At 41.1% G+C, this 27,297-nt stretch overlaps 2 protein-coding genes across 3 annotated transcripts in view; one reads left to right on the top strand and one right to left on the bottom strand.

Annotated features, from left to right (window-relative positions):
- Dpysl3 (dihydropyrimidinase like 3) overlaps positions 1–27,297 on the top strand; it is a 108,783-nt gene that overhangs the window by 57,907 nt on the left and 23,579 nt on the right. For both annotated transcript variants that reach the window (XM_036204424.1, XM_036204426.1), the window contains exons 2-4: positions 19,625–19,713; positions 22,483–22,667; positions 24,716–24,880. In XM_036204424.1, the coding sequence (XP_036060317.1) occupies positions 19,625–19,713; positions 22,483–22,667; positions 24,716–24,880 (439 nt within the window). The remainder of the gene's footprint in view (positions 1–19,624; positions 19,714–22,482; positions 22,668–24,715; positions 24,881–27,297) is intronic.
- Positions 21,824–27,297, bottom strand: part of Stk32a (serine/threonine kinase 32A) — a 147,693-nt gene continuing 142,219 nt past the window's right edge. The window contains exon 14 of the mRNA XM_036204428.1: positions 21,824–21,855. Within this exon, the coding sequence (XP_036060321.1) occupies positions 21,843–21,855 (13 nt within the window). The 3' untranslated portion in view covers positions 21,824–21,842. The remainder of the gene's footprint in view (positions 21,856–27,297) is intronic.

Genomic DNA, 27,297 nt, shown 5'->3' with positions numbered 1-27,297 from the left:
TTTTGCCTGGGAAATCCAGTTAAATGAATCCTATTTTTTATCTTTAAGTTTGGAGTTTTTCTAAGATCTTTGTATTAACAAAAACTAGAATGGCATTGATTTTCAGCTTAGGTTGCATATGTTTGAGGTCAAAAGAAAAACTACCATGTGAGAAGAGTCATTTGTTCGGAGTCCCTCAGCTTACAGGTCTCAGAAACTAGATCTGAATAGCAGCCTTGCCTGGAATTCCCTATCGACATCTCCACAGCACTGCACCAGTTTTCATGGAAAAAGCTTTTTTCTCTGTTTCCTTCACTCCTCCAATGAGCACATTTGTTTCCTCACCAATACCCTTTGCTTGCCTGGCCTGTCTGTTTTCTTTTTTTCTTATTTTTATTTATTTATGTTTTATTTATTTATTTATTCATTCATTCATTCATTCATTCATTCATTTATTTTTTGGTTTTTCGAGATAGGGTTTCTCTGTGTAGCTTTGCGCCTTTCCTGAAACTCACTTGGTAGCCCAGACTGGCCTGGAATTCACAAAGATCCACCTGCCTCTGCCTCCCGAGTGCTGGGACTAAAGGCGTGCACCACCACCGCCTAGCCTGTCTGTTTTCTTAAAGCTCTGATATTTGTGGAAGTGGGTCGTGTCCTAGAAGCCAAGGTTACCCAGACGGAAAGAGAACATGTCTGGCTCTTCCTTGCCCCTCTCCTCACTGGCTTAACCCATAAGCTTGGAAGCTGATTTTCATTTTCCATTTTCTCCGTCCTTTCTACTCTCCAGGAAAGCTATATTTGAAATTATTGCCCCTTTTCCCTCAATGTTGACCTGTGCCCCAGATCATCATGAGATGACTTGTCTAGAGTTATTGATAATTCAGCAATGCCTTTTTGTTTTATCCAACTAAGTAGATTTAAATTATGGTCTGATAGAAATGGGAAGCTTCAAGCAATCTTAAAGGTTTTGAAGCCATTGGCTCCAACCCTCTGCTTCTAGAGCCTTCATTCTGGGTTATTTCCAAAGAGGACACCTTTGATGTGTTTCAATCCTTCCCTGGTGTTCTATCATGGAGCCTTTTTGCTACAAGAACTCACGGAGAGCCTATTTTGCTTGGTTAAGGGCAGGAAGACAAATTCCCTGTCATCCCAGCCCTTTCGTTTGTGTTTAAAACAGTGCTAGTAGAGGTGAAGTCATTTGTCAAAGGCCATGTAAGATTATGTTCTTTCTTTCTTCTTCTTTTTTTGTTTTTCAAGACATTGTTCCTCTTTGTAACAGCCCTATCTGTCCTAGAATTTGCTCTGTAAACCAGGCTGGCCTCCAACTCCTAGAGATCCTCCTGTTCCTCTGCTTCCCTGAGTGGTGGGATTGAAGGTATGAGTCACCACACCTGCGCTCTCTCTCTCTCTCTCTCTCTCTCTCTCTCTCTCTCTCTCTCTCTCTCTCTCTCTTCTTTCAAGTGGCATTCTCCTTGCTGGTTTTGGGGATTTTTCTCACTTTTTTTTTTTTTTAAGGTAGGAGGGAAGAGAATGTTAGGAATCAAACTGTCCCTAACCAGTGCTTCCTAATCACCAGTTCTTAAAATGTGACTGTGATTAAAGAGAGGATTTTTATTTTAAGTACAGAGAGAGAGAGCGAGAGAGAGAGAGAGAGAGAGAGAACCAAGTCAAAAGAAACCTTTAAGGGCCAGTCTCAATCCAATATGAATTAAAAAAAAAAATCACACCCTGACCCCTGCACACATACAGGCAGAGTCCATTTAAAGATCCTGGGAAGAAGAGAAAGTGGTCTACAAACCAAAGAGGAACATCTCAGCAACCACACTCGCCAACCATCAGATCTGCAGCCCTCACAGGGTCACCCAGCGTGAAGATTAAAGGCAGTTAAAGGCAGAGAACTTAAACATTTGAAAGCTTATCTTGTGACAAGAATCATTATTTATACAAAATGACACCACACTGGAGCATGAATTTAGAGAGTCTTCAGGGTCCTCTCTTTGCCCTGCCTTGTGGGCATGACTATTACCGAAGCCTCAATGGGGGTTGGAACTTCCAGATCAAAGCTGGAATGGCTACCCACTACAGATGTGCAGCACTCCCTCCTGTGTGGTATGCAGATGCTTGCTTGTCTATGCTAAGTTTGCCTGATCTACCTGTGGGCTTGACCTGTCGGCAATAAAATCTTCAATTCCGACACTGCTCGCTATTGTTCATCATTGGCTCCACCCTACCGAGCCCATCACCATTACTGTAGGAATTCCCCTCAGAGCTCCATTATGCTCACCTCTAAATTTATTCTCCATTGGGTAATCACAACATAGACCAGGCCAAGTGACTGTCGTGTTGAAAAGTCCTCTGTAGTACCACAAATAAAAACCAACCAAGGCCCTGGCTGCTGAGGCTGCATGTGTCTCCTGCCGCCACAGGCTTCTGGTGGCTTGGCCTCCCATTCCCCCTTGTCCTTGGTCATGTGCTTGCCTCTAGTTTACAGTGTCTGTATTTGTTCTTGTCTCTAAGTGAACATGGAATTTTTTTTTCTAAGACTCCTCCATTCTGAACTTTCTTACTGACAACTTCTCATACGTACCTTCTTGGAAAACTTAAAAGAAATGTAGATGTTGTGTTTATCTAAGTTGTTCTATTATCAATAAAGACTCAGATGTAGCAGGAATCTTAACAGGTCTTATTAATAAGAACAAACCTGAGGCCAGTTATTGGGGTGAATGCTGGAAGATCAGAGAGACAGAACAAGCCACAGCTACCTCACTTTGCCAGTTCCACAGCTGGTTTTCTTTCCTCAGACTGGAAGCTTCTGAGTCCTCATCCACATGAGTCTCAGCTGAACTGTGTTGCTCCAAAGCCTGAATGCTTAACCAGCCAAATGCTTCTAGTTTCTGGTCTTCAAGCCTTATGTATCTTTCTACTTTCTGCTGTCACTCCCTGGGAATAAAGGCTCAATTTCTGGGATTAAAGGCTCAATTTCTGGGATTAAAGGCCTGTGTCACCGAGTCTGGCTGTTTCTAATGTGGCCTTGAACTCAGAGATCCAGAGGTATTTCTGTCTCTGGAATGCTAGGATTAAAGGCGTGTGCTACCACTGCCTATCCTCATGTTTAATATTGTGGCCGTCCTGCTCTCTGACCCCAGATAAATTTATTATCCTGCCCAATAATTTTGGGAACACAATACCAATTTCCCCTGTTTTTGTCTAAAATTTTTAAAAAAGCTTATAACTAATATAAGAAAAATCATATCCAATAAGTATATACAATATACACAGTCAAGATTACATTAATGATGTCTAGCCCATTAACATTTGACAGATTCAGGCGAAAAACTCCATAATATATAAAACAATGTCCAGTCCAGTAACATTTGATAAACTCAGACCAAAAATTTTCATTACTTATCCTATGTAAGACAAATAGTTCCTTTTCAAAAGTATTTTTCTTTTCATAATAGATTCAGTAATCTACCTTTTGTCATTGTTATATCTTCCCCCTTTTTCTTTTTAGAGTAGATTCAATCATCTACCAATTTATCCTATTATTTCTTCATCTTTTTTCTCAGAGTAGATTCATTGATCTACCTCATATCTATACTCAGGAGTCAGATATTGGGGTGAAAACCTGACAGATCAAAGAAGGGAAGGGGGAGTGAAAGGTTGACTTCCCATCCTCACTCCCCATATCAAAGAGACCTCGAAATCTCTAAGTCCCTTCCTCCTTCCTATGCATTTTCTCTCTCCATATTCCTGGCTTCTCTGTGGCTAATTCCAATCAGCTTGTCACTGGCTCCACCCCATAATTCAGGGTTAACTTTATTAACACAGTCTTGGGGTGTCACAGTGTGATCAACTATCCTGCAACATCTACACTCTCACCTCTGCACTTCAGCTGTCTTCTTTCTTACTTTCTTTCTTTTCTTTTCGTTTTGTTTTTGTTTGTTTATTTTTTGAGACAGTGTTTCTCTGTGTAGAGTTTTGGTGCCTGTCCTGGATCTCGCTCTATAGAACAGGCACACAAACTCACAGAGATGAGACTGACTCTGCTTCTGGAGTGCTGAGATTAAAGGCGTGTACCACCACCACCACCACCACCACCACCACCACCACCACCACCACCACCACCCGGCCTGTCTGTTTTCTAAATGTCTCTAGTCTCTGCTTAGATTGTACCCCCCCCCATCCTGCCCCATGTTTGCTCCTGCTCCTTCCCATTACCATAGTGGCTGATTTGTTGTTGTTGTGTTGTTGTTTACTATCATACCACTAGACTTTAAACAGGACACACAAACATCAGACAAAGGACTGGATACATGAATGAATAAAACATCACACTGTACCTTGGCTTTAAACTAACGTGCTCTCCCCAGTTAACTGGTTTGAGGGCAGGAAGGAAACAGGATTAAATATGAAGACAGAATAGGGGACTATTTGGAGAAGGGAAACAGCCAAAGGGAGCCAAGGAACACGTGGAGAGCAGTGGGGGAAGGGACAAATTGGAACAAAGCATACTGACATATCTGTATGAAAATGCCATCAGGAAACCCATTAGTATTATAAAAATTAATATCAATGAGGGAAGGCCACTAGACTATCTTCTCAGAGATAAAGGAGTCATATCTGTGTGGTTCCCTGCTGTCTAAGCAAGGCCTTGCTTGAGCTGCCCTTAGAAGTGAGCTAAGGAAGGAAAGAGGAAGACTTAGGAGGATTGGGGTGGCGGGTGCAGGGGAATACTCGGCTATTTTTTCCAGACACAGTTTAATACAACTCAGAGTGTATAGTCCTTTGCTGGGCATAGAAAGTTGGCAACCGTTAACTTGAATTTGAAACATTCCTGGGCAGGTGCACGTCACAAGGACTTTACTGCAAAACAATTCCAAAAGGTTGTTCTCCCTGATGGTGGGAACAAAGAATGTTAAGCAATGACCCAGAAGAAGGGAGCACAGCTTCATGGCTTTTTGGGTAAGGATGAAGTCAGATTGTCTTAAAAGATGGGGAGCATATTCCTGTAATGTTTGTGTGCCCTTGGACAATAGGCAGCCGTTTTGAGTGTAGTCCAGAAATTACCACTTGTTCCCACAGCCTGAGAAGTTGGTTGCAGATAAAGCTTTGCTACAAGTTCGTATTGTTTGTATATGGGGCCTCATTTGTATCTCCTTCAAGAGTTCATTTCAGTCCAGGCCTTCCTTGTTCTCCAGGAGTTTGTAATTTTCCCTGTCAATATAACTTGGGGAAGTTTGGAGTTGGTAAGTCAAAATAGTTGCTGCTTTAATAGGCCCCTTGCTAGTGAAAGCAGGGTTGTGGGTATATAGGTTTGTCAGACAGATGGAAGGCTGCAACCAAGAGAATTACCCATGACCATAATCTGTTTTGTGTGTTAAGAAAGGACCAGAGCAAATGTGGCCTGCCTTCCCACCCTAAGTTCCTTTATAAGAAGTGTACTGTGGTCTTTACCATAAAATATTTAAGACATTTTTTTTAATTGAGCTGAATCATACTTTATTTAAAAAAAGAGGTGTGGGGGAGGTGAAAAGTCAAACTTTTTTAAGAACTGAAGAAAAAGGAGGCAGGTAGGCAACAAGATAGATGATTTTCATCCTAAGATGTGGATCCTTGCTTTTAAAGAAACGGACACTTGCTGAATGTCTTCTGTATCCAGAATTTAGGTTCACAAAAGTCTTTGGGGGCAACAATCATTTTCTGGAAGGCCCTTCTTCCTTCCTCTGTCTGGCTGCCCTGGCTCAGGCCCATCACGTGGATTCTGGGACTGCAAAGAGGACAGGGGGCCATTCTTTGTTCTCCCGTTCAGAACATTCAAGTGTGGACAAGTTATAGCAAGCTCGAGCCCATATCTGGTCTTGAAACAGTGCCTTTCCCCAACACCCTTTCTTCCAGGACTCTGGTGAGAGCTGGGACAATGTAAGCTGTAGCTTCTAGAAAACGTGTCCACCATGGGACAGTTTTAGGGAGTTGCATAAGTCAGTGGTTGCATGCTTTTAACCACAATTCCCAGGAAGTTCTGACCAACTTTTAAAATATAATCTCAGACTTGGAAAAGGATCCCCGTGGCCTCTACTAATTGCTGGGCACAATCGCCTGTCATTTGAAGGTGCCGCTCACATATTCCAAGGCCCAAGCCGGCATTTTGCTTCTGGGAATTACATTTTGGCTGGCTTTCAGAACTAGTGAAAAGGTTTCTTGTTTCTGAAAAGCAATAGGGTGAGAATTCACTAGGCTTCCCTGTCACTGTAAAGATGGAGTCAAAGCTAGCTGTCAGTCAGAAATGATTAAAGAGAACTGCCTCATCAAAGAGGGGTGGTGTCCATTCATCCACACAGCAGCAGCAGAGACAATACGTCATTGCTGGAACCACAGATCTATGGTTCCTGATTCCTGATGATCTATCGCCTTTCATTGTCTTTATGGACTTAGGAATTTCTAGGGTGGTATTAACGCAAGTCCATCCGTTAATATCATTTTCCTAAATCCCAGGCCCCCATTTCTGCTGCCTATCTATTTGGCTGGCCAGTGCCCCAAAATTATTATTCAGTTTTGCATCTCATCATTTTGTTACTTTTTCCCCTCTGTTTTTATTAATGGCTCTTCCTTGGGAACCCTGTTTTGAACCGTGGTGAACTTTCTACACCACTCCCCCTTTCTCTAGCTCTTTAAGGATCAGACTGTCCTCAATAATATACTATGTGTTCTAAAATTCATGTTCTCGGTGTCATATCAGAGCATAATAATCACTTCAGTCTTTATCCATTTTGTAATTCCTGCTATGAAATCTCATCAAAAAGTTATAAAATGCCTTGTAGATTTTGCAACTAAATAATGTTAGGGCTTAAATAGAGTTTTTTCAATTCCCCATACTGCCTTCTGCATCCCATTATACTGCCAAAACCACATTAGCAATCTGATGTTTACTCTTCCAGATCTTTCTGCTGCCCACACAAAACCACGATAAACATGTTGTGATGGCTAATCCTGCTTGTAGTTTGATTACATCTGGGACTAACTATAACCCCAGCAGCTGGGCACACCTGTAAGGAGATTTCTTGATTGAATTATTTGAGGTTGGAAGACTTACTCTAAATGCAGATCATTTGAGGTAGGAAGGCCCACCATAAATCTGGGTCATTTGAGGTCTGAAGAGGCACCCTAAATCTAGAGTAATACACATGTGTATGTTTAATGTTTTGTGCATTTTGACAAGAATTACATCCTATTTTGCCCATCCATCTGTAGTGTAGTTCTTTTGGATATTCTTGAGCTCAAATTTACAACTTTAACCTGCTTTTAAAAATAGCTTTGGCACCAAAATAAATAAGTCTAAAAAATAATTTTGGGCCAGAGAAATGGCTCAGGGGGTAAAGGTGCTTGCTGGCATGCATCATGACTGAAATTCAATTCCTAGACACATGACTGAAGGAGAAAACCAATTCCCAAAAGCTGTTCTCTAAACAGTCTTATTAAATAAGAAACACAGAGCCAAATACAGAGGTGAAAGCCAACGAGATCAGAGAAGTAGCGAAGAGCCACAACTAGCCTTACCTTACCACCTCGCTGCTGTAGCTTCCCCAGAGAGATTTTCTTCCTGTCTAACCTGTGTTTTTATTGCCTTTTTGTTCTGCCTTTTCATTGGCTCTAAGCCCAGTCACATGACTTCATCATCACTGCCTGTCCATACAGGCCTCTAGATCTCTGTGGTTGGTACTGGGATTAAAGGCTCATGTCACCACACTTGGCTGTGTCCTTGACCACACAGAGACTCTGCCTGCCATGTGATCAGATTAAGGGCATGTGCTACCATTGCCTGACTCTGCTCAATGGCTCACTATGACCTCTGATCTCCAGACAAACTTTATTTATTGACATACAAATAAAATCACATTTCAGCACAATTAAAATATCACCACAGTTCTCTAACTGCTACATATGTGCTGTGGTATGTATGTTACACACACACAATAAATAAATAAATGAATAAATATAAATAAATAATAGATAGATAGATAGATAGATAGATAGATAGATAGATAGATAGATAAATGTAAGATAGCCTTGGAGATAGGGTACAGCTCAGTGGTAAATCATTTACATAGCATGCTGAAGGCTCTTGGGATGCTCCCAGTATTGAAAAAAAAATGAAACAAATAAAATCCCCTAAATAGTAATAAAATAGTACAGTATTTTTGCCATGGTTTTGTCGTATGTCATGGCTCACTGATGGATGTTACTTGTTCTTCTGCTTCTCTGTCTTCTTTTGTGTCTCTGCTCCTAGCCCTTTGTGGTTCACATTAATAGTCTTTGTTGTCTTTGGCTCTAGTTTATATTTCATTCATTCACGTGGTAATGGTAAGAGGTTGGCAAGGAGAAAGTAACAGGAAATCTGGGATATTTTACCCCCTGGACTCCTTTCTGCAGGGCCTGAGATGGCAGAATGTATCCAGGAAAGGAATACAGCTCCCTACCATGCAGCCCTCAACATACATCAACCCTTCCCAGCTCTAGGAACCACTTCTGCATCTGGCACCTTTAAGCCTAGCTGGTGATGGGTTCTAGGCCCCAGATGTACACATCCATTGACTTTTCTTTAACTCAGATCCACAGTGTGTCAGACAATCCCATCATTAAATTCCCCTGAATAATTCAGGCTGAGTGTTACTTCTATTTCCTGCTCTTCTCTTTCCGTAAGTTCTAAAGCTACTTCTGTCTTTTTATCCTCCTGTTGGCTGCTATTTTGCAGGTAGGCACTTCCTTTACCTCCAGCATGGCCATTCTGTCAATTTGACTCTTTCTACATTTTCAAGTCTGGGATTAAATTTCTGAAAATGGTTCCTAAGAGTTTTCTATTATTCACAGAATAAATGTTGAACTCCCTAAGTGATTGCCTCCCATCCCTGGCCCCTGTTTGAGTACCATTAGTATCAGGAGTCCACCCCAAGTCCTCAGTTTCCCACTGGAATACCTTTCTTCTGTTGGAACCATTGATTCTCCATTGACTGGTTATATGATATCAGATTATGAGTTAATTCAATCAACTCATTGGAATGATGAGGGCATGTAAGTCAGCATTATATTGAGGTTTTGTTCAACTAACATCCATAAACTTATGACCATTTTGACATGTAAGAAGTTTCCAGTAAATGTCATAAATCATAGTAATAAATAGTTATTTAGTATATAAATTAGTTACAAATTAGTGCTTCCCTACTCTGATCAGAATTTTTTCTGATCCGTATGTTCAGACCAGTTACTCTACTCTCCTCCAGATTTATGTGTTCTCTGATCTCTGCAAAACAGATCTATCTCTCTCTCTCTCTCTCTCTCTCTCTCTCTCTCTCTCTCTCTCTCCTTTGCTGTTTAGACCAGTTTTAAGATTGTGAAGGAAACGTTGCATGGAGTACAGAGGGCTCCCAGTTGGTTGGGCACACTTGTTGCAGATGATGAGCCAACACTGATATCATTGTTGGTGGCAGTCCAGTTTCTATCAGGAGTCTCTTTATGCTGAATGCATGATGTTGTTTAGCCACAGCACATGCCATGATGTCATATGGAGGTCAGAGGACAATTTTCTGAGGTCTATTCTCCATCCACTATGTGGGATTAATTCAGAATTTCAGGCTTGATGGCAACTGCTTTTTCCCAACAGCACCATCTTGCCAGCTCCAAGGTTGGAATTCTTCTTGTTGCACCAGGTCCCTTTTAGACCAAAGGAAAATCTCTTTTTGACACTTTCCTTACACTCAACAATTTTTTAAGTAAACTAGTCAACTGAGGTCATCTTTTTTAACTTTCTTCAAGGTAACAGATTACAGAAGAGACTGTAGTGTTTTAATTGCATGTATCCCTAGGTGTAGCATAAATTTTAAAGGGTCTTACTAATAAAAAACTCAGATCCAGGTATTGGGGTGAACACTGAAAGATCAGAGAAACAGAACAAGTCACAGTCACCTCACCTTGCCAGTTCCTCAGATAATCTCATTTCCTCACACTGAAATCCTCTGAGTCCTCATCCGAAATGAATCTCAGCTGAACTGCTTCTAAAAGCCTAAAAGTTTAACCAGGTTCTAGTTTCTGGTCCTCACACCTTACATACTTTTCTGCTTCCTGCCATCACTTCCTGGGATTAAAGGCATGTGTCACCACACCTGGCTGTTTCTAGTGTGGCTTTGAACTCACAGAGATCCATCTGGATCTCTGCCTTTGGAATGCTAAGATTAAAGGTGGGTGTGTGTGCCACCATTTTCTGGCCTCTATATCTTGTAGCTGTTCTATTATCTGACCCCAGATCATTTTATTAGGGTGCATAATATATTGGGGAACACAATATCACCACATTTCCCCCTTTTTGTCTAAAATTTAAAAAGCTTATAACTAATACAAGAAAAACTATATACAATAAGTATATACACTATATACAGTAAAGAATTACATTAACAATGTCTAGTCCATTAACATGTGACAAATTCATATAAAAATTTTCATCACTTATCCTATTCAAAACAAGTAGTTCCTTTTTAAAAGCATATTTAATAATCTCCTTTTTATCTTATCATATCCATAAGCTCTTTTTTGGAGTAGATCCAAAAATCTACCTTTTATCTTATCATTTCTATATCTTCCCATTTTTCAGAGAGTAGATTCAATGATCTACCCTTTTCTAAAAACAAGAACCCTGTATCTAATCTCCTTTGTTTAATATTTTTTTGACCATTAACAATTAACAACTTGTAACCAACTATCATAAACAATAACAATTATCTACAAGCTACTGAATGACCAAAAAACACCCATCCTACCTCTTGGGAATATGGGCATCATTTTCTTAAAATTATATTCTGCTTTCTGGGAGTGAAAACATTTTTAAGGGATCCTGAAAAGAAAATTTTTGGGTTAATTGTCAAATCCTGAGAAAGTTAGTTGTATCATTTGTCCAGTATCTGCATAATGGGAAAGTGCAGGGCTTGTCTCAAGTCCTTGCTTGAGTTGTCAGTGAATCTGGGTCATCTCAGCTAGCCATCTCAAAATTGTCCTGAGCAGTTTGTAATCCAAAGCCAATCTTCCATGGTGTTAATCAGCTTAATGGTTTTACCATCGTCCATGTGTAATCATCATTGCCCTTTTGAAGATTTCAAAGTTGCTGCTAGGTATGGTCATGGTTCCCTGTAGATTTTTTTTTTCCTCTTCTGTGGTTTGGAGCAATCACAGTCTGATAAATGTCTGTCTCTCAGAACCATGAATGTTCTTCCCTAGAAGAGAAAATCTTCACAGTGATTTCTCCTTACCATCTGTCTTGCCAGAGTTTTCCAAACTGACCTTTGCTGATGCTTTCTTGTAACACAATGGTCCTGGCAATTGTTCTCTGAATGAGCAGCAGTAAAACCTTTCATCTCAGGTAACAGTGTCCCTGCCACCATCAACAGGATGAGAAGCTGCTGGTAACTTGGAGCAGCAGCCATCACCTTCATAGTCCCACAGCCACCATTTGTGGTTTGGCCTGGCTGCAGCTTCTCCTCAGCAAGCCTCCCAGGCTGGCCTTAAACTCTGAATCCTTCTGCCTCTGCCTCCTTCAGCAAATCCTAACAGCACCACAACTAGCCGCATGTAGCTCAGACCTGAGCTGGGGCCCACAAGGCTACAGGCAAGTAGCTTTTTAGCGTGTTTGTACCCGACAAGTTGGGCACCAGATGTAGCATGAATCTTAAAGGGTCTTATTAATAAAAAGACTCAGAGCCAGGGATTGGGGTGAACACTGAAAGATCAGGGAAACAGAACCAGCCACAGCTAACCTCACCTTACCAATTCCTCGGCTGATCTCATTTCCTCACACTGAAATCCTCTGAGTCCATACTCAAAATGAATCTCAGCTGAACTGCTTCTAAAAGCCTAAAAGCTTAACCGGGTTCCTGGTCCTCACACTTTATATATACCTTTCTGCTTCCTGCCATCACTTCCTGGTATTAAAGGCGTGTGTCACCATACCTGGCTGTTTCCAGTGTGGCTTTGAACTCACAGAGATCCAGCTGGATCTCTGCCTTTGGAATGCTAGGATTAAAGGTGTGGGTGCTACCATTTCACCATTTTCTAGCCTCTGTATCTAGTGACTGTTCTGTTCTCTGACCCCAGATAAGTTTATTAGGGTACATAATATATTGGGGAACACAGTATCACGACACCTAGGCTTACTATTGGCAGCTTTGAATGTATTGTAGTAAGACAGTATGTACTTTTAGAAGGCATTATTTGAGGGTAATATTAGGTAGATAAAAGCATAGTTTGAACTGGGTTGGTCAAGAGTGGTGAAGAAGATGTGCAAGTGACTAGTCTGACCTTTACAGATCCGGCTGACCTACAAGAATAGGAATTTCTCCTGGCTCCTCCTGTCTTGTGCTAGTACCCTTCCCCTCCTGTTTCTCTACCTTGCCTGGCCATACACTTGAGCTTATCCATGTCTAGACTCTTGTTGAAGACTGTCTGTTATCAGGGAGCTGGGATTAAAGAGCCATGCCTTTGATAATTACATCTTTAAAATGGTTAAAGTGAACTTCTGGCAAGAGAAGCATGCACATGTTCAGTTTTGACATGCCGGCCACCATACCCTGGTTCACACTGCTGCTAGCTACTGCCTGTTCTTCTCCCATTTTCAACCATCCAGGACCAAACCCAAGATGATAAAATGAAAACAGTGCTTCCCATATACTGTGTAGTCTGCAGAGTGGGCTCCATTTTGAAAGGGGTCTCTGCATCCAGCAAACCCCTGTGGTCCTTTGTGTGTTTAGATGACAAGAGGAAGAAAGTGGGTTTGAGAAGTGTATCAATACCAATTCCAGAGTTTGAAATGGGTTACCCTGTCAAACTGTGCCCTATCTCATGGAGGACTTGGAGCTAAGAACCTGCATTGCTCCTGAGAGTTTTCTCTGTCTGTCTCAAAATCTTGATTGTCACCCAGGGCCCTGCAAACAGATCCATGTGCTGGGTGAGGAGCCTGGGCATAGGGTGGTTTGAAGTCCTGACCCTCACCTTCAGTTCCTGCTGGAAGAGAGTGGATTACTTTCTTTTCCCGAGGGCTTATTTGCAGAGGAAGAACAACCTGGAAGGGCCTTGGGAACTTGCACTGGAGTGTCGTGGTGGGGTTAGAAGGAGAAGCCTTGGCTGTTCTTGGCAGGAGCATAGAACAGTTGTTGAGGACAGGCTGGGGTCTAGTGACTCTGAAATTCCCTTTATGAAAACATTTGTTATATTTTGATTAACAAAGTGTTCAACTCTTATTTATGACAGGAGCTTTGCAGTGTGAATGATAACACAAATGATAATTGCTCACATTCACTGGGAATTTAGTGTTCAAGCAGATAGCACTTCACATATATTCCCCAATCCTTACCAGAACCCTAAGAAAATGACATTATTTTCCTTATTATACAGACAAAGTACCTGAAACCCAGAGAGAGAAAGTCCCTTGTCCAAATCCAGGTAGTGTTAAGGCTCTCTCAAGGAACTGTATTTACTCAGAGGTAGGCTGAGGACTTGAGGTATTAGAGCCTCATTGCTACCTTTTTCTGAATTCACCTCCCCACACACAACCATCCCCCATTAGTCAACAGGACTATCTTAGAGAGCCAGGTTTCCTCTCTTGTTTTTGAATGATGCTGCTTTGGGAAAGAACATCAACAAGATTTCATCCATCAAGTTTACCCATCCTGATCTATTCTTAAGGGTAAGGGTATTTTTAGAGAGTGAGATCTAATTGCCCAAATGGGAATTTATTTAAAATAACCACCTGTGCCTTCATCTACATCACAAAAGGATAGTGAATCACTACAGAAGATCAGGGTCTGTACTTTGTGGTCACAAGAGACTTGATTTTGGACAATGCTTTGACCTCCTTACATGTTCTCTTCCCCTTCTTGGGATTGCAGTGCCTATTCTGAGCAGCTGGGGTGCCTGCAGAGTTATAGAACACACAGGAGTTAAGTACAGTCCTCTGGCTGACCCAATGGCTGGAAAGAAGTCTGTGGCAGACTGTGGCTGCACCAGGATAATCTTCATTGCCTCAGAGGTGGCAATTGACATCCTCATCCTTTATAGTAAAGACTAGAGGAGAAAGCTGAAATGCTGAACAAGTCCACCAGGCTTACATTCCATTTCTTTCTCTATCCTAATTTGAATTCGCAATCAATCCACTCATTCTGGTTCTCCGCATCTTTAAAGTTTTCGTTGATATTCTTTTTCTCCTTCCTCCCCTCCCTTCCCTCTGTCTTCTCTCATTTTCAATTTCTCTCACAAATGTATAGTTTTAGTTCCTCTAATCATTACTATACCCCAGTGAAGGAAAAAAACGTTCAACTTTTACCATGCTTTAAAAGCCCTTGCTACCCTAGATAATAATTCAATTCCCTTGATGAACTGCATTAACACTTTGGGGCCATAAGGGGCAGGTCTAATGCACTGATTTATAAGCAGGGTTGAAAGTTAATGGATTCCTAAAGTTACCTACCGCAGAGAACTGACTGCACTTTAAAGACCACAACAGTTAGATTCAGTATCAGAGAAGAGAGTCCTGCCACAAAGGAGCCCTGGTCACAAGATGTGAATATTTTTGGTACAGTAGCCTGGGGTAAAGGATCAATGTGGTGCCAAGAGGGGAGCCCTCTGTTTCCTTGTACCTACAACTGCCTTACTCTGTTGCTTAGAGTAAACCACCCCTGTGTGTAGCTCCCTATTTAGAAAATGAGGAACTTGAATCTGTCCTGAACATATGGTACTCCAAAAGGCTTTTAGAGGCATTAGCACAACTATAATAGTAAAAGAATAAATAGGACAGGACTGAGACTAGATGGATTACGATATGTACTATCAATTCCCCTTCCTGACAACAGCCCGATGAGGTGAAATAGGTATAGTTTATCCACCCTGTGCTAATGGAAAAACAAAAACAAACAGAAAGCCATAGAGACTCTGAGAGGGTAAATCCGAAGCCAAGATCACACACCTATGGAAGTGTTCCATGGAATTCTCATAGTAGTAATGACACAACTGGCCCCAAGCTGAGCAGCAGGCCACCTGATGCACTCTGGCCCATGATACATTGAGGTACTCAGTCCTTGGTGGCTAAGCAGGGTCCTGCTGATGATGTCAGACTCTTCTTGAGTATAGACACTAATGTAGTTACTTTTCTGTAATAACATGCCATGGTCAAAAGCAACTTACCGAAGGAAGAGTTTATCTAGGCTTACAGTTCCAGAAGGAGAGTCCATAGGGAGGTGGAGGCATGGTAGCAGGCAACAGAACAAGAAGTTGAGAGATCACATCTTCAATAGCAACAGCAAAGCAGAGAGAACAAAGAGGAAGTAGGGCAAGGCTATAAACTCTGAAAGTCCACCCCCAGGGACATCCTTCCCCTAGCAAGGCTGTACCATGTCCCCAAACAGCACCACGAACTGAGAACCAAGTGTTCAAAGATCTGAATCCATAGGGGACATTTTTTTTTAATCCACAAGTACCTTCCAGATCATCCCAGAAAGCTCTGGAAGTATCCTAATTCTTCATGTTTATCACTATATGACAAAGATTGGGCATTCTTAACTGGACTATGGATGCTTAGATGCCTCAGTGCCTGGAATAGAAAAATAAGAGTCCAACAACTCTACATGCTTTGTCGCAGATAACTATCACAGGTGTTGGGTTTGTTCGTACTGTTGGGTTTTGATCCTGTCACATGTGTATCTGTGAGGCTGGTCCATGAGTTCATAACAAGCATTGTTTTATGTGTACAAAGATGGTTAGTTTTACCTGGTTTGGGGGTGACCAGTAGTTCCATTCTTCATAACCCTTGCATCCCTTGGTATCGATCTCAATAGTTGCCTTTCAAATTCTTAGTGTCATGTTTTGCCTAGGCTTCCTTTTATAATGTAGCCCTTGTACATGGGATTAAAATGAGTCAAGTGGGTTGTTGCTGGGGAAATAGAGAGCAAGCTGAAGAGCCCCCATGGAAAGTGTATTGTTGTGATCTGTTAGTTCAACCTTTCATATTTCTGCTCTGCATAATGAAAACAAATAATAATAATAATAATAATAATAAATTAAAAACACAATAACACTTACAACCCATGATCAAGGGCCCTGTTCCTTCCCCCTGAAACCTACACCAGGTCTATCATTCGTTTTTGGACTCTGTTTCGATTACTCATACATCATTAAGCCAGAAAAGATTTATCTAATTACCATTTGAAAAGTGTCCAGTGATGTGCTCTCAGTGGTGTTGATTATATTTGGATCCACTCCTTCTAGTGTGGAACATCAAGGAAGACTGCCCAGTTTTGCTGATATTTGGTACTTGTTAAGGATAGTGGTTACCACACTAGTAGTCCAGGGCTTGAGATCTTTAGACCGTTTCCATTTCATAATTCATTTCAAGTAGAAATGACCCCTTTCCAAAAACCAGTTCAGCACAACTTTTTGTTGGAAAGATAAAGAAAAGCATTGAGTAGTGGTAATGAACTTGTACAGTTACCATGATTACTTCTTCAGGAAATTCCTACAGGAAATGTGGCCCTCACAGATACACAGAGCTGGGCATTTATTTCTGGTATTGCTCTGTGCCTTTGCTGTGGGCTAGCCAGTGGCTGTGTTAGAGCTGTGTATGTAACCTATAAAATGCAGATTTTGTAGATAAGGGCTGGGACTGGGAATGGGTATTTTTCTCATGTGTCCACTAGTTTGGAAGCATAGACCTAGAGCAATCTCATAATCGTGCAGTATTGTTAAGGCAGTGAATGACAAGAGCCATCTGTTTTTTTTTTTTTCTTTTTAAATTTATTTTATTTGTTTTGAGACAGTCTCACTATGCATCTCTGAATGGCCTGGAAGCTACTCCGTATACCAGACTGGCCTTGAACTCACAGAGATCTACCTACCTCTGTCTCCCTTGTGCTAGAATTGAAAGCACCATACCTGGCCCAGTTTTGCTCTTTTTAAAGTCAAATTCTCCATTTCTGAGGCAGATGCCTTTCTACTACACTGATAGAATACAACTCCCCACCCATGTCTCAGCTTTCTCTCATTTTTTGATAAGAAGATAACAACCCTTGAATGGAGGCTAAAAGATGAAAAGGCACATGTTCCCAAGATGGGCAGAGTTACCAGTCTGGTCAGAAGATAATAAATCTGCCTCTGTAGAACATTAGAATAATGCCATATTGATTGAAGTAGAAGTTGGCAAAATTTGCTGGAGAGTTGAACAAAGGCATTATCAGGGAGAAACCTTTCAGCAGGAGTCTTAGCAAAGAAGGTAGCTGGGATTTTTTTTTTGTTGTTGTTGTTTTGTTTTTTTAATGCCAGGTGAATTTGCAAGAAGGCAGTGAGAACACAGGGCCAGGGAACCTGACATGTAATAAGAATTCCATGTTTATAATTTTAGCACTAAGCTAAAGACTGGGCAGTTCAGGATCAGAAGTGGGTAGACATGTTGACAGAACTGAGAAGAGGTGGGACTTATTAAGCATGTATAGTGGGGCTTCATATTTGACCTCCATGTTGCTTCTTGGTTGCACATGTAGAATTCTTCTAAATACTTCATTCAGTGGTATCTCTCAAAAATCTGCTGCCCTGGTGATAAGACACAATGACACTTTTTATTCTCAGGCAATACTTGGCAGCAGAGGTTAAGAGGTAATTATCTGTATCCCACGTGGTGGCCAAGTGCCATCTGTCATTTTCTTGCCTTGATCACAACTTTCATTACTGAATCTGGGAGTCATCTGTCAATGGGACTTCCTTTTCTGAACCTTTCTCCACTTTAAAAGTCTCCTACAGGGGACAGCGCATGACCATCATTGGAATGGTAGAGTTAAATGGTTCTGACCCTGGATCCATATCCGAAGCCAATAGTTCTCAACCTGTGGGTCATGACCCCTTGAGAGTAGAAGGATCCTTTTACAAGGGGTCACCTAGGACCATATACATATAAGACATTTACATTATAATTCATAACAGTAGCAAAATCATCATGGTTATGAAGTAGCAACAAAAATAATTTTATAGTTGGGGGGGGGTCACCACACACAAGGAACTGTGTTAAAGAGTCACAGCATTAGGAAGGCTGAGAACTACTTTAAACTCTGTAGTCAAGAAGAACACAGTCTTTGAACACTGAGACATATGACTGCATTTTCCACCTTCTCCTCCTTCCTCTGCTTCTATCTTCCCATGTGTCTCAGTACATTTTTATTCAAACTTAAACTCAACAATCCCAGTGTGAGTAGCCAGCCTGCCTCCCTAACCTCATCTCATTCTACTGGCCTCATTGAACAAAAAGCTTTTGCAGATTGATTTTCTTCAGCTTTTCAAAGAAACATTTTTTTTTTTTTTTTTTACTTTGAGGCCTTTATACATGTACCTTCTGCAAAAGTTCTACATTGCTACCCCATGTAGATTTCTTTTTCCTTACTAGACCTTTGACCTACACTAGCCATACTTCCCTGTGTCCTGTGACACTGAATCTAATTCTACATTGTAACTGAGCAGTTCTTTGTTACTAAACTGCCTGTTTATGTTCCATAAAGGCAACGACCTCCTGAGTTTTTTACACAACTCCACTTTCCCCACATACGTAATAGTAAGTAATTATTTGCTGAATCAGTGGGGAACTAGATGATGGATGGATGGATGGATGGATGGATGGATGGATGGATGGATGGATGGATGGAGTTAAAGTCTATAAGTTGAATTCTTCACCAAATCCAACCAAATAGTAGTCTTTATCCATGGCATAGCTCTCTCTACTCAGCCCATCTTCTGGAAATACTTTTCTTGTCCATGGCTCAAAAAAGGCACAGCTAACAACTTTGTATTCCATTCATCTCCATTCATGACCTTGTACTCCATCTCCATTCATAACCTTGTATTCCATCTCCATTCAATCTGTGATCTGCAGTACTGACATTGGCTTGATATTCCTCTGACATACAGAACATATATGTGTATTTTGTGACCAACCACAGAGCGTATTTTCATTGTTCCACATTGGATCACTAATAAATTTAATCTAAAAAGACTTTATTTTTCTCATGATTAAAGCAATAAGGGAGAGCATTAATTCCTAATCAAAATACATCATATAGCTGTATGAAAAATGTCCTTATAAAACTCAATACTATATATCATGAATATTAAAACAAAACCATGAAATGGATTAAGAGAATGTGAGAAAAACTGTATATAATGAAGCAAATCTGAATCATACATAATTTCTCCTTGTCCCACATTAAATAAGTAAAATGCAGTTTTTATATTTTTCCCAATAATGGTTCTCTTACACTTTGTGATCTAACAGAATTGTTCAGTAACATGAATGAGTATTTCATTTATGACAATATGGGTAATATATATGTATATTTCTAAAAGCTATTACAGTGACAGCTTTCAGATGTAAGAGGTGAAACCCTGGAATAATTTGAATTAGAACTGGATCCCCAACAAATATATCACACTCAAGTGTGTAATGCATTGATCACACAGAGGTCATTTACCAAATGTGTTCTTGCTAGATGTCTGAAAGAAGAGGGAGTTGGGAATACCTTGGCAATAAACTCTTCCCCTAGGTACTGTGACAGTGACTCATGACTTTCTTCTTTTCCAGAGTGACCGTCTTCTAATCAAGGGAGGAAGAATCGTCAACGATGATCAGTCCTTTTATGCTGATATTTACATGGAGGATGGCTTAATAAAGTATGTACATGAAACCACCTTCTACTTCCCCTCTGACTAAGAAGAAGCTTCAGTTTCATAAATAAAGTAAAAACACTGAATTTGGTCAAAAAAATCATTCTGAGGGCCCCTTTGTGCAAAATGTATTAAATAGAATGCTATGGGTCATAGAAGATTGGATGATGTCACTTCTGTTCTTAAGGACACTGAAAAGTGTATATGAGTGGTAGCATCCTAAAAATGCCAAGGTGTGTGTAACAGGTTCCCAAGTAAAATCAGAATGTACACAAACTTTTTGTTAACAGGTAAGGCTTTAGGTTAGAGAAAATACTTTAAAGTGAACTTGAAAAACTAGCAGTGAGTTTTAGAATAGCAGGGTACAAATAGGACATACATATAAGGCATGTTTTCCAAATATATTCTTCAGTAATCTACACTTTCTCTATAGAATGATTTGCTACTGAAGAAGCATGGGCAGTTGATGTTCATGTATCAGTTCATTTCAAAACAGGATTTGATTAATATGATATTATATCATGAACAGCAAGGTACACCACCATATTAATAAGATGTTGTATATATCTAGAATATCCAATTCATCCTGCTAGCAAGAGTGCTTCCTATTGGCAAAGCATTTGTATAAGATGCTAGACATTGCTATGTGACATTCTATAATAGGTATTCTGCAAGCTCAGATCAGCATTACCTCTGTCCTTGGGGACCTTAGAGTCTGAGGGAAACTGAGGTTTCTGAATATATAGCAAGGATCTGAATAACAGGCTAGACGGAATTCAGAGTGAGCAATTGTTAATTACAACAGCTCATGTTTGTTGATCCCTAATGTGCGTAATAGTATTTTGTGGGTTTAGCAGAGATTAACTTTTAATCTATATAACTCCAAGGAGGAGCTGTTACATTTTACAATCAAAAGAATCGGGTCATGGTGAGATTAAATAATAACTTGGCTATGGCTAGTAACTAGCAGAGCCAAAACTGTAAATCCAGGTACCCTCCATGTTAGGCACACCTACACAAAGTAGACTTGGCTACCAGCATAATGATTAAATGAGGAGACAGAAGCTGAGATTTTAGAGATCACTGTGGGCTTAATTTGTGTGTTAGAGAAAAGTGGATGAGGCATTTCTCTTTCAGATAGGGTATTTTGCTAGTTGTAAGGATGAGTGAAACAATGTATGTAAACATATATAAACACACACCACACGGGTCCATCAATTCTTTCTTTATCCTCTTGATTCTCAATTTCTCCTGGAAGAAGAACTAAGAAAAAGAGTAACAGAACTGGGCAATATCTGGACTGAAATAGAATTACAATCAGAGGCTGCATTTTTTCCACAGTGTGTTTTGAGTTGTGGTGGCCCTGGAATGGCCCCATGGTGATGCGGTAAAGTTGAACTCTCTGACATGTCAGGAATACATTAGCTGTGAACCTAGAATTTGCTGGTCAGTGACTTTTTTTTTTTTACTACCCCAAGAGAATCTTTTTGGCTAGGTTTAGAAGGGAAAGTACTCACACCAACAATAGTGGGTTACACATGTGCCCAAGGTAGGAGATATTCAGTGTTAATGTAAACTGTGAACCATAGGTATACCATGGGGACAGACTTGACCAGATACCTAGATCACAGTTATAAAATCAAGCAGTATTTAAAGTAGAGATCTTCAAGCAGCATTTTGAGGGATAGGTAACACATTCATTGTAAGGTGCACCTTTGAAACACTCATTGAGTTGCTCCCCACCCCACCTTGCTCCCCATCCCCATTCCTTTCTGGGATGCTCTAAAGCTTCCTGAGTCGCACTTGTACCTTAGGGAGATGGTCAGAATAATCTTCCTTAGTTTGAAGCCTCTATTGACATACTGACAGTGCAAAAAGCAGTTGGTGTGGGAGAGATCTGTAGGTTTGACTCTTTCATTGTGAATCTGCAATGGTGTGCCATTAGCTGATCAGGCAAGGGTGGAGTAAGAAAAAGAAGCCTGAGGTAGAGGGTGACTTGAGCAAAGGTCTCTCACTAGGACACAGCAAACCTGTTTTGAAGATGCCTGAGTTCCATATCTGTTGTTGTACTTAGTCTTTATCTTCTGCTGCTCCTAGGCATCATGCATGTCACACTCTTCATAGCTTTTCCAGTGTCATCCAACACCACTAAAAAAGGAGCAAAGTGAAAGAAACCATGAAAATAGTTAAGTAAAAATATTAGTCATGTATAGTGCTCTAGACTTTGGCAATCCGTAGATTTCAGTATAAAGCCTAACTCAAGGCCCATGAAGATAATTTTTATGTCCACAAAAATAATTTTATGCACACAATGATCTCTTCTTGTTTAAAGACTACTGGACTTGTGAGTGACTTTGAAGACTCTAATTGTAGCAGGGTCCTGTGCTGTTGTTCCCTTTGGGGGAGGGGGCCCAAGTAGGTGCAGAGTCAATGACACAGACTCTGGGAGAATGTTGAAACAATAAACTCAGTTTATTCAGGAAGAGATCTTCCCCACCCTGGGGGAAGATCTGATGATATGTATCTGCTGGTATGACATGGCTGCCTCTCATTGGTCCAGGTCATCTCCAAATCATGTCTCAGCTGTTGTTGCTAAGGCCCTTAGGCAGACCCAGGTTGACTCTCAGAAAGTATCTTTTTTACTTGTTTGGGCTGGCTGGCCCTCAAGCCTGTTAGGGATGAGTCGTCCCACAACCAATGCCTAAAATCCTTATATCCTACACATGTCTTGAGTGTCTCTCTTTTTAACTGCCAGTTGTCCCACTATCTCACCAGGCAAATTGGAGACAATCTGATTGTCCCTGGAGGTGTGAAGACCATTGAAGCCAATGGGAAGATGGTGATTCCTGGAGGCATTGACGTCCACACTCACTTCCAGATGCCTTACAAGGGAATGACCACAGTGGATGATTTCTTCCAAGGGACAAAGGCTGCCTTAGCAGGTGGCACCACCATGATCAGTAAGTCCTGAAGTTAGACATAGTCCTGCTGCTCAGAGATATGGGCTTGACACAAGTGCCAAGTGCCTGCTCTCTGATAATACTGACACCTGACACATTTCTTTTGATTTGGTTTTTGGAATTTGTGTTCCTGGAGGTGGTTACTCTTAGGGAAACTGCCAGCTCCCTGGAATTACACAAAGGTGAGGCATGGGCCTCATGACTGCATGAGCCTCATGCATGAGAGAAAGGTAAGTTAGAAAGAATACTCATTGAGACTGACAGTTCTTGGGGGATTAGTGGTCCTCTGTGGACTTAGTTCTATTGGGTTTTTGCTGTATTTTGACCAATTTGTACCTTTAATATTAGAAAAGCTGTGAGTGGCTTCCTTTACTTATTTTTGTTTTGTTTTGCTTCTGGTAACTACTAATTCTAGGGGAACTTGGGAAGTGGCATGGATTACTGAACTGATAGCATTCCAGACAGCCCTTTCTGTCTGAGGAATCTCAGTGAACTGGGTACTGGCCCAGAGCTAGCCTCAAACTTGGGAGACAGAGCACTGTTTACTTCACATCATATTCCTCTACCCACAGGCACAGAGCAGCCTGAGCCAGAATTACGGTCTGTCTTGACCTGCCTTTCGACTCAACCACTAGCAGCAGTCATCTTTAGCTAGGATGTAGAAGCCCAGAAAAACTGTAGCAAGGCCATAAAAGGTGTAGTCCAGGGAGGCCTGAGCTCTCCTCCCAGCTGATGGGAAGGAGCCAGCTGACTTCTCAGCAGCTGTCTGCCCAGGAAAGCCCTCATGTCCTTGAAGACATTAGGAATGTAGCTGGATGCATCTACTTTCCGATCAGTGTGCTTAGACTCCTCTGACAGAGGAAATGCGTGATCTTGGCTTTGGCTTGGCTGCCTGCCATCTGGGCAAGGAATTGGGCCTGTTCTGCATGCCTGCAATGTTTTCTATGCTTGATCTTCTACATCAGTGAAGAGGAAGAGGGAAAACCAGAGATAGAAATGAGGATAAAGCTTCCAAGGAGCCACAGATGCAGCCTTGCCCATCATGGATAACTTAGAGATGCTAGACGTGCAGAAAGCAAAGGATGCATGTAACCCTACTTCACTGTTAGAGTTGCTGTTGTACATTTTCCAACTTAACAAGAGGATTGTAACATTTGTACCATATTTCAAACTCCTATTTTTTACTAAACCATGGATTATGAATGTCTTTCTGCTCTTTTGTTCATGTTCTACTGCAGGTTTTAAAGTAGATGTCTTTTTTCATTCTGTGAAAGTTTTCTCTAAGTTTTAACTAAACTTCTCAATTTTCTTCAACTTTAGTCACTTGCAGTTTTTCATTTACATAAATGCATTAGCGAACATCCTAGAAACTAAATGTTGCTGACAGCTACAACTTATTTTCCTAGGTGTGGTTCTTGGGCATGAGGATAATTATTGAGTCAGGTCTGAAAAAAGGCCCAGATTTTTGATACATATTTCAATGTTAATCTCAGGATAGTTGAAACAGTTGCATGCTTTACCAGTTGCTGCCTGAGGGGCATTGATGAGAGTGGAGCTTTTGCTTTTGAACTCAGAGAAACCAATTCTTGTTAACCTTGGCCACTAGTTCCTGTCATACATCTAGAACTTCTTCCAACCAGGGAAGAGAATACAACTTTTGTCATTATCAGTGACTCAGCCTCAGCAATTGTAAATACCAGGTACTCATCAAGACCTAACATTTATTAACACTTAACATGTGCCAAGTATCAGTGTAGTGCTTTATATGCATTTTATCACTTAATCACACATCAAACTCAGAGGGAAACTGCCATTATTACCTATTCCCCTATCCTCTTAACACCCATTTTAAGAAGAGAAAACTGAGGTTTCGGAAAGCTAATAATTTGTCCTAAGTCCCAGAGTTGGATATTTAAAGCACCTGTCTCTTGGAAGGCACCAAGACACAGAGGTTGTACAACCATAGCTAAGCAGGAAGGAACAGACTTGTGGGGTGCAGGGAAGAATCAAACCGTTGTGAGTCACCCATCTGGCTCTCTGTCTTTCAGTTGACCATGTGGTACCTGAACCTGAGTCTAGCCTGACGGAGGCCTATGAAAAGTGGCGTGAGTGGGCTGATGGGAAAAGCTGTTGTGACTATGCTTTGCATGTGGATATCACCCACTGGAATGACAGTGTCAAGCAAGAAGTACAGAACCTCAGCAAAGACAAAGGTGAGTAAAGCATGCACTCCAGCCTCCTGTCTCTTGGCTGCCATGTCTGTCTTTCCCATAGTGACCCACTTATGGGAGTCACTCCCCTAGTTTAGAGTCTGGTACCTTAAGCACGAGTGCTGAATGTAGGGTGTTCTCCTTTGTTCCAGGCACTTTGTGCTTATGCAACTTCACTTACTTTTTGACAGGATCCTCATGGGATAAATAGTGTTAGTCATAATAGGGCAAATGAAAAAGCAGAGGGTCAGAGTAACTGCCCGGGATCTCATTTAGTAAGCAATAGGTCTATCCAAAGACAATGCTTTTCACCTCCATGTCTTAGTTAGGTTTCTATTGTGCAATTAAACATCATCACAAAAAGCAACTGGGGAGGAAAGGGTTTATTTCATTTTATAGCTGGTAGTCCATCACTGAAGGAAGTCAGGACAGGAACTCAAGCAGGGCAGAAACTTGGAGGCAGGAACTGAGTCCAGGGTTTGAAGAAGCACCACTTACTGGCTTGCTCCTCGTGGCTTGCTCAGCCTGCCTCCTTCTATATAGCACCTCAGACCACCAGCCCAGGGATGGCACTATCCACAGTTAACTGGGCCCTCCCACGTCAACAATAATAAATCAAAAAAATGCAGGACAGGCTTGCCCACAGGTAGGGGTGTTTTCTCATTTGAGGTTCCCTGTTCCAAAATGACTCTAGCTTGAATCAAGTTGACTTAAAACTAACCAGAACAATACATTTTTGCCAGTTTTGCAGAGAAAGAAACTGGAGCAAGATGACTGATCCTCCCTGAAGTCACATTGCTAACAATTCTGAGATCAAAGATTTCTAACCCTTTATCAGTTTTGCTCAAGACCAAACTGTTAACATTATATAGTAATGGCATCCTCAAGATCCTCAAAAAAGGCTAAGACATGCCAGGAAGAAGGATAGATTGATTATCTGGTTATGAGTGAAAAATATGTTCCTACAGTATGTCTCTGTTTCTTCTTCTTCTTCTTCTTCTTCTTCTTCTTCTTCTTCTTCTTCTTCTTCTTCTTCTTCTTCTTCTTCTTCTTCTCTCTCTCTCTCTCTCTCTCTCTCTCTCTCTCTCTCTCTCTCTCTCTCTCTGTATGTGTATGTGTGTTGTTGGAGAGGGTCCTCTCACTTCGAAGATGATTTTGGTTCCATTATCTTCTTAGTTTCTTCTGTTTTCTGTTTTTTCCTATGTTCTAGTCACCAGACATTTAGCACCCACAGGAACATATATACATATGCAAATATGTACCATGTGCTCAGCTTTGTAAGGTGATCTAGGTAGTCAGAGATGGGTAAGCAACAGCCTCTGCTAAAGGTCCATTGCAAAAGGAAGCAGTCCAGTGGAAGGCAGCAGAACGGATGCTTAATGCACAAGACCTGTCTGCTCACTATGCAAGGACTTCAGGAGAACATCATGTGTCTATGTGGAGGGAAGATGCACCCTCAGAGGATGCATCTTTTTTTCCATCTCTTGCTGTACCCCCAAATCCTACCCAAACCTTGAGAATACAAAACAAGCTCTTAGCCCCTCCATCGTTCTGGTTTTTTTGTTTTTTTGGTTTTTTTTGTTTTTTTTTTTTTTTTGCCTGTCAGTAGAAAATTCAGTGGCTTTAATGAGCACACAGGGCCTGGGCCATTCCAAGGATGACTTGGAGGCTTTTGGAAAGGGGAATGTTGTGGAAAGCTGCCCTGAGCTGACCCACGCTGAGTATGGACATTCTTGAACTATAATCCACTTTTGGCTGGGGAAACTGTGGGCTAGGTTGACCCTAATGGTTAAACCAAAATTATTTTCCTTCTTCAAAAATGATTTTCTGTTCTACCACCCCACCTACCTATTTATTTTGGGTGAAAATCAATAGATCTTTTCCTATAATGCTGATGATTCATGTATTTAAGTACAATGTACAAATTATTATCTGTCCTCATTTGCTGTTAGTTCACTGAGGCCAGGTTTTATGTCCATTTTTATTTCTGCATTTAAAACGTAAATAGTGTTATGTGAAAGGGTCATTTGTCAAACTATGTGCCTTAGTCAATGTTCTATTGACTTTGAAGACACCACAAACAAGGCAACTCTTGGAAAACATTTGAGACTGGCTCACAGTTTCTGGGGTTTAGACCATTTTCATCATGGTGGGAGGCTTGGCAGCAGGAAGGCAGACTTGGTTCTCGAGAAGTAGCTCAGAGTTCTACATTCAGATCAGCTAGCAGCAAGAAGAGAGAGACACTGGGCCTGGCTTGAGCATTTGGAACCCCAAAGCCCACCCCCAGTGACATATTTCCTCTAAGGCCACACCTACTCCAACAAGACCATACTTTAATCCTTGTCAAGTATCTCTACTCCCTAATGATAAAGCATTCAAAAACCTGATCCTATGGTGGGGGGTATTCCTATTCAAAGCAC

The sequence above is a fragment of the Onychomys torridus genome, chromosome 13 (genome assembly GCF_903995425.1).
Source record: "Onychomys torridus chromosome 13, mOncTor1.1, whole genome shotgun sequence".
Taxonomy (NCBI): Eukaryota; Metazoa; Chordata; class Mammalia; order Rodentia; family Cricetidae; genus Onychomys; species Onychomys torridus.
The sequence above is the reverse complement of the archived record's forward strand: the minus strand, read 5'-3'. Positions and strand labels throughout refer to the sequence as shown.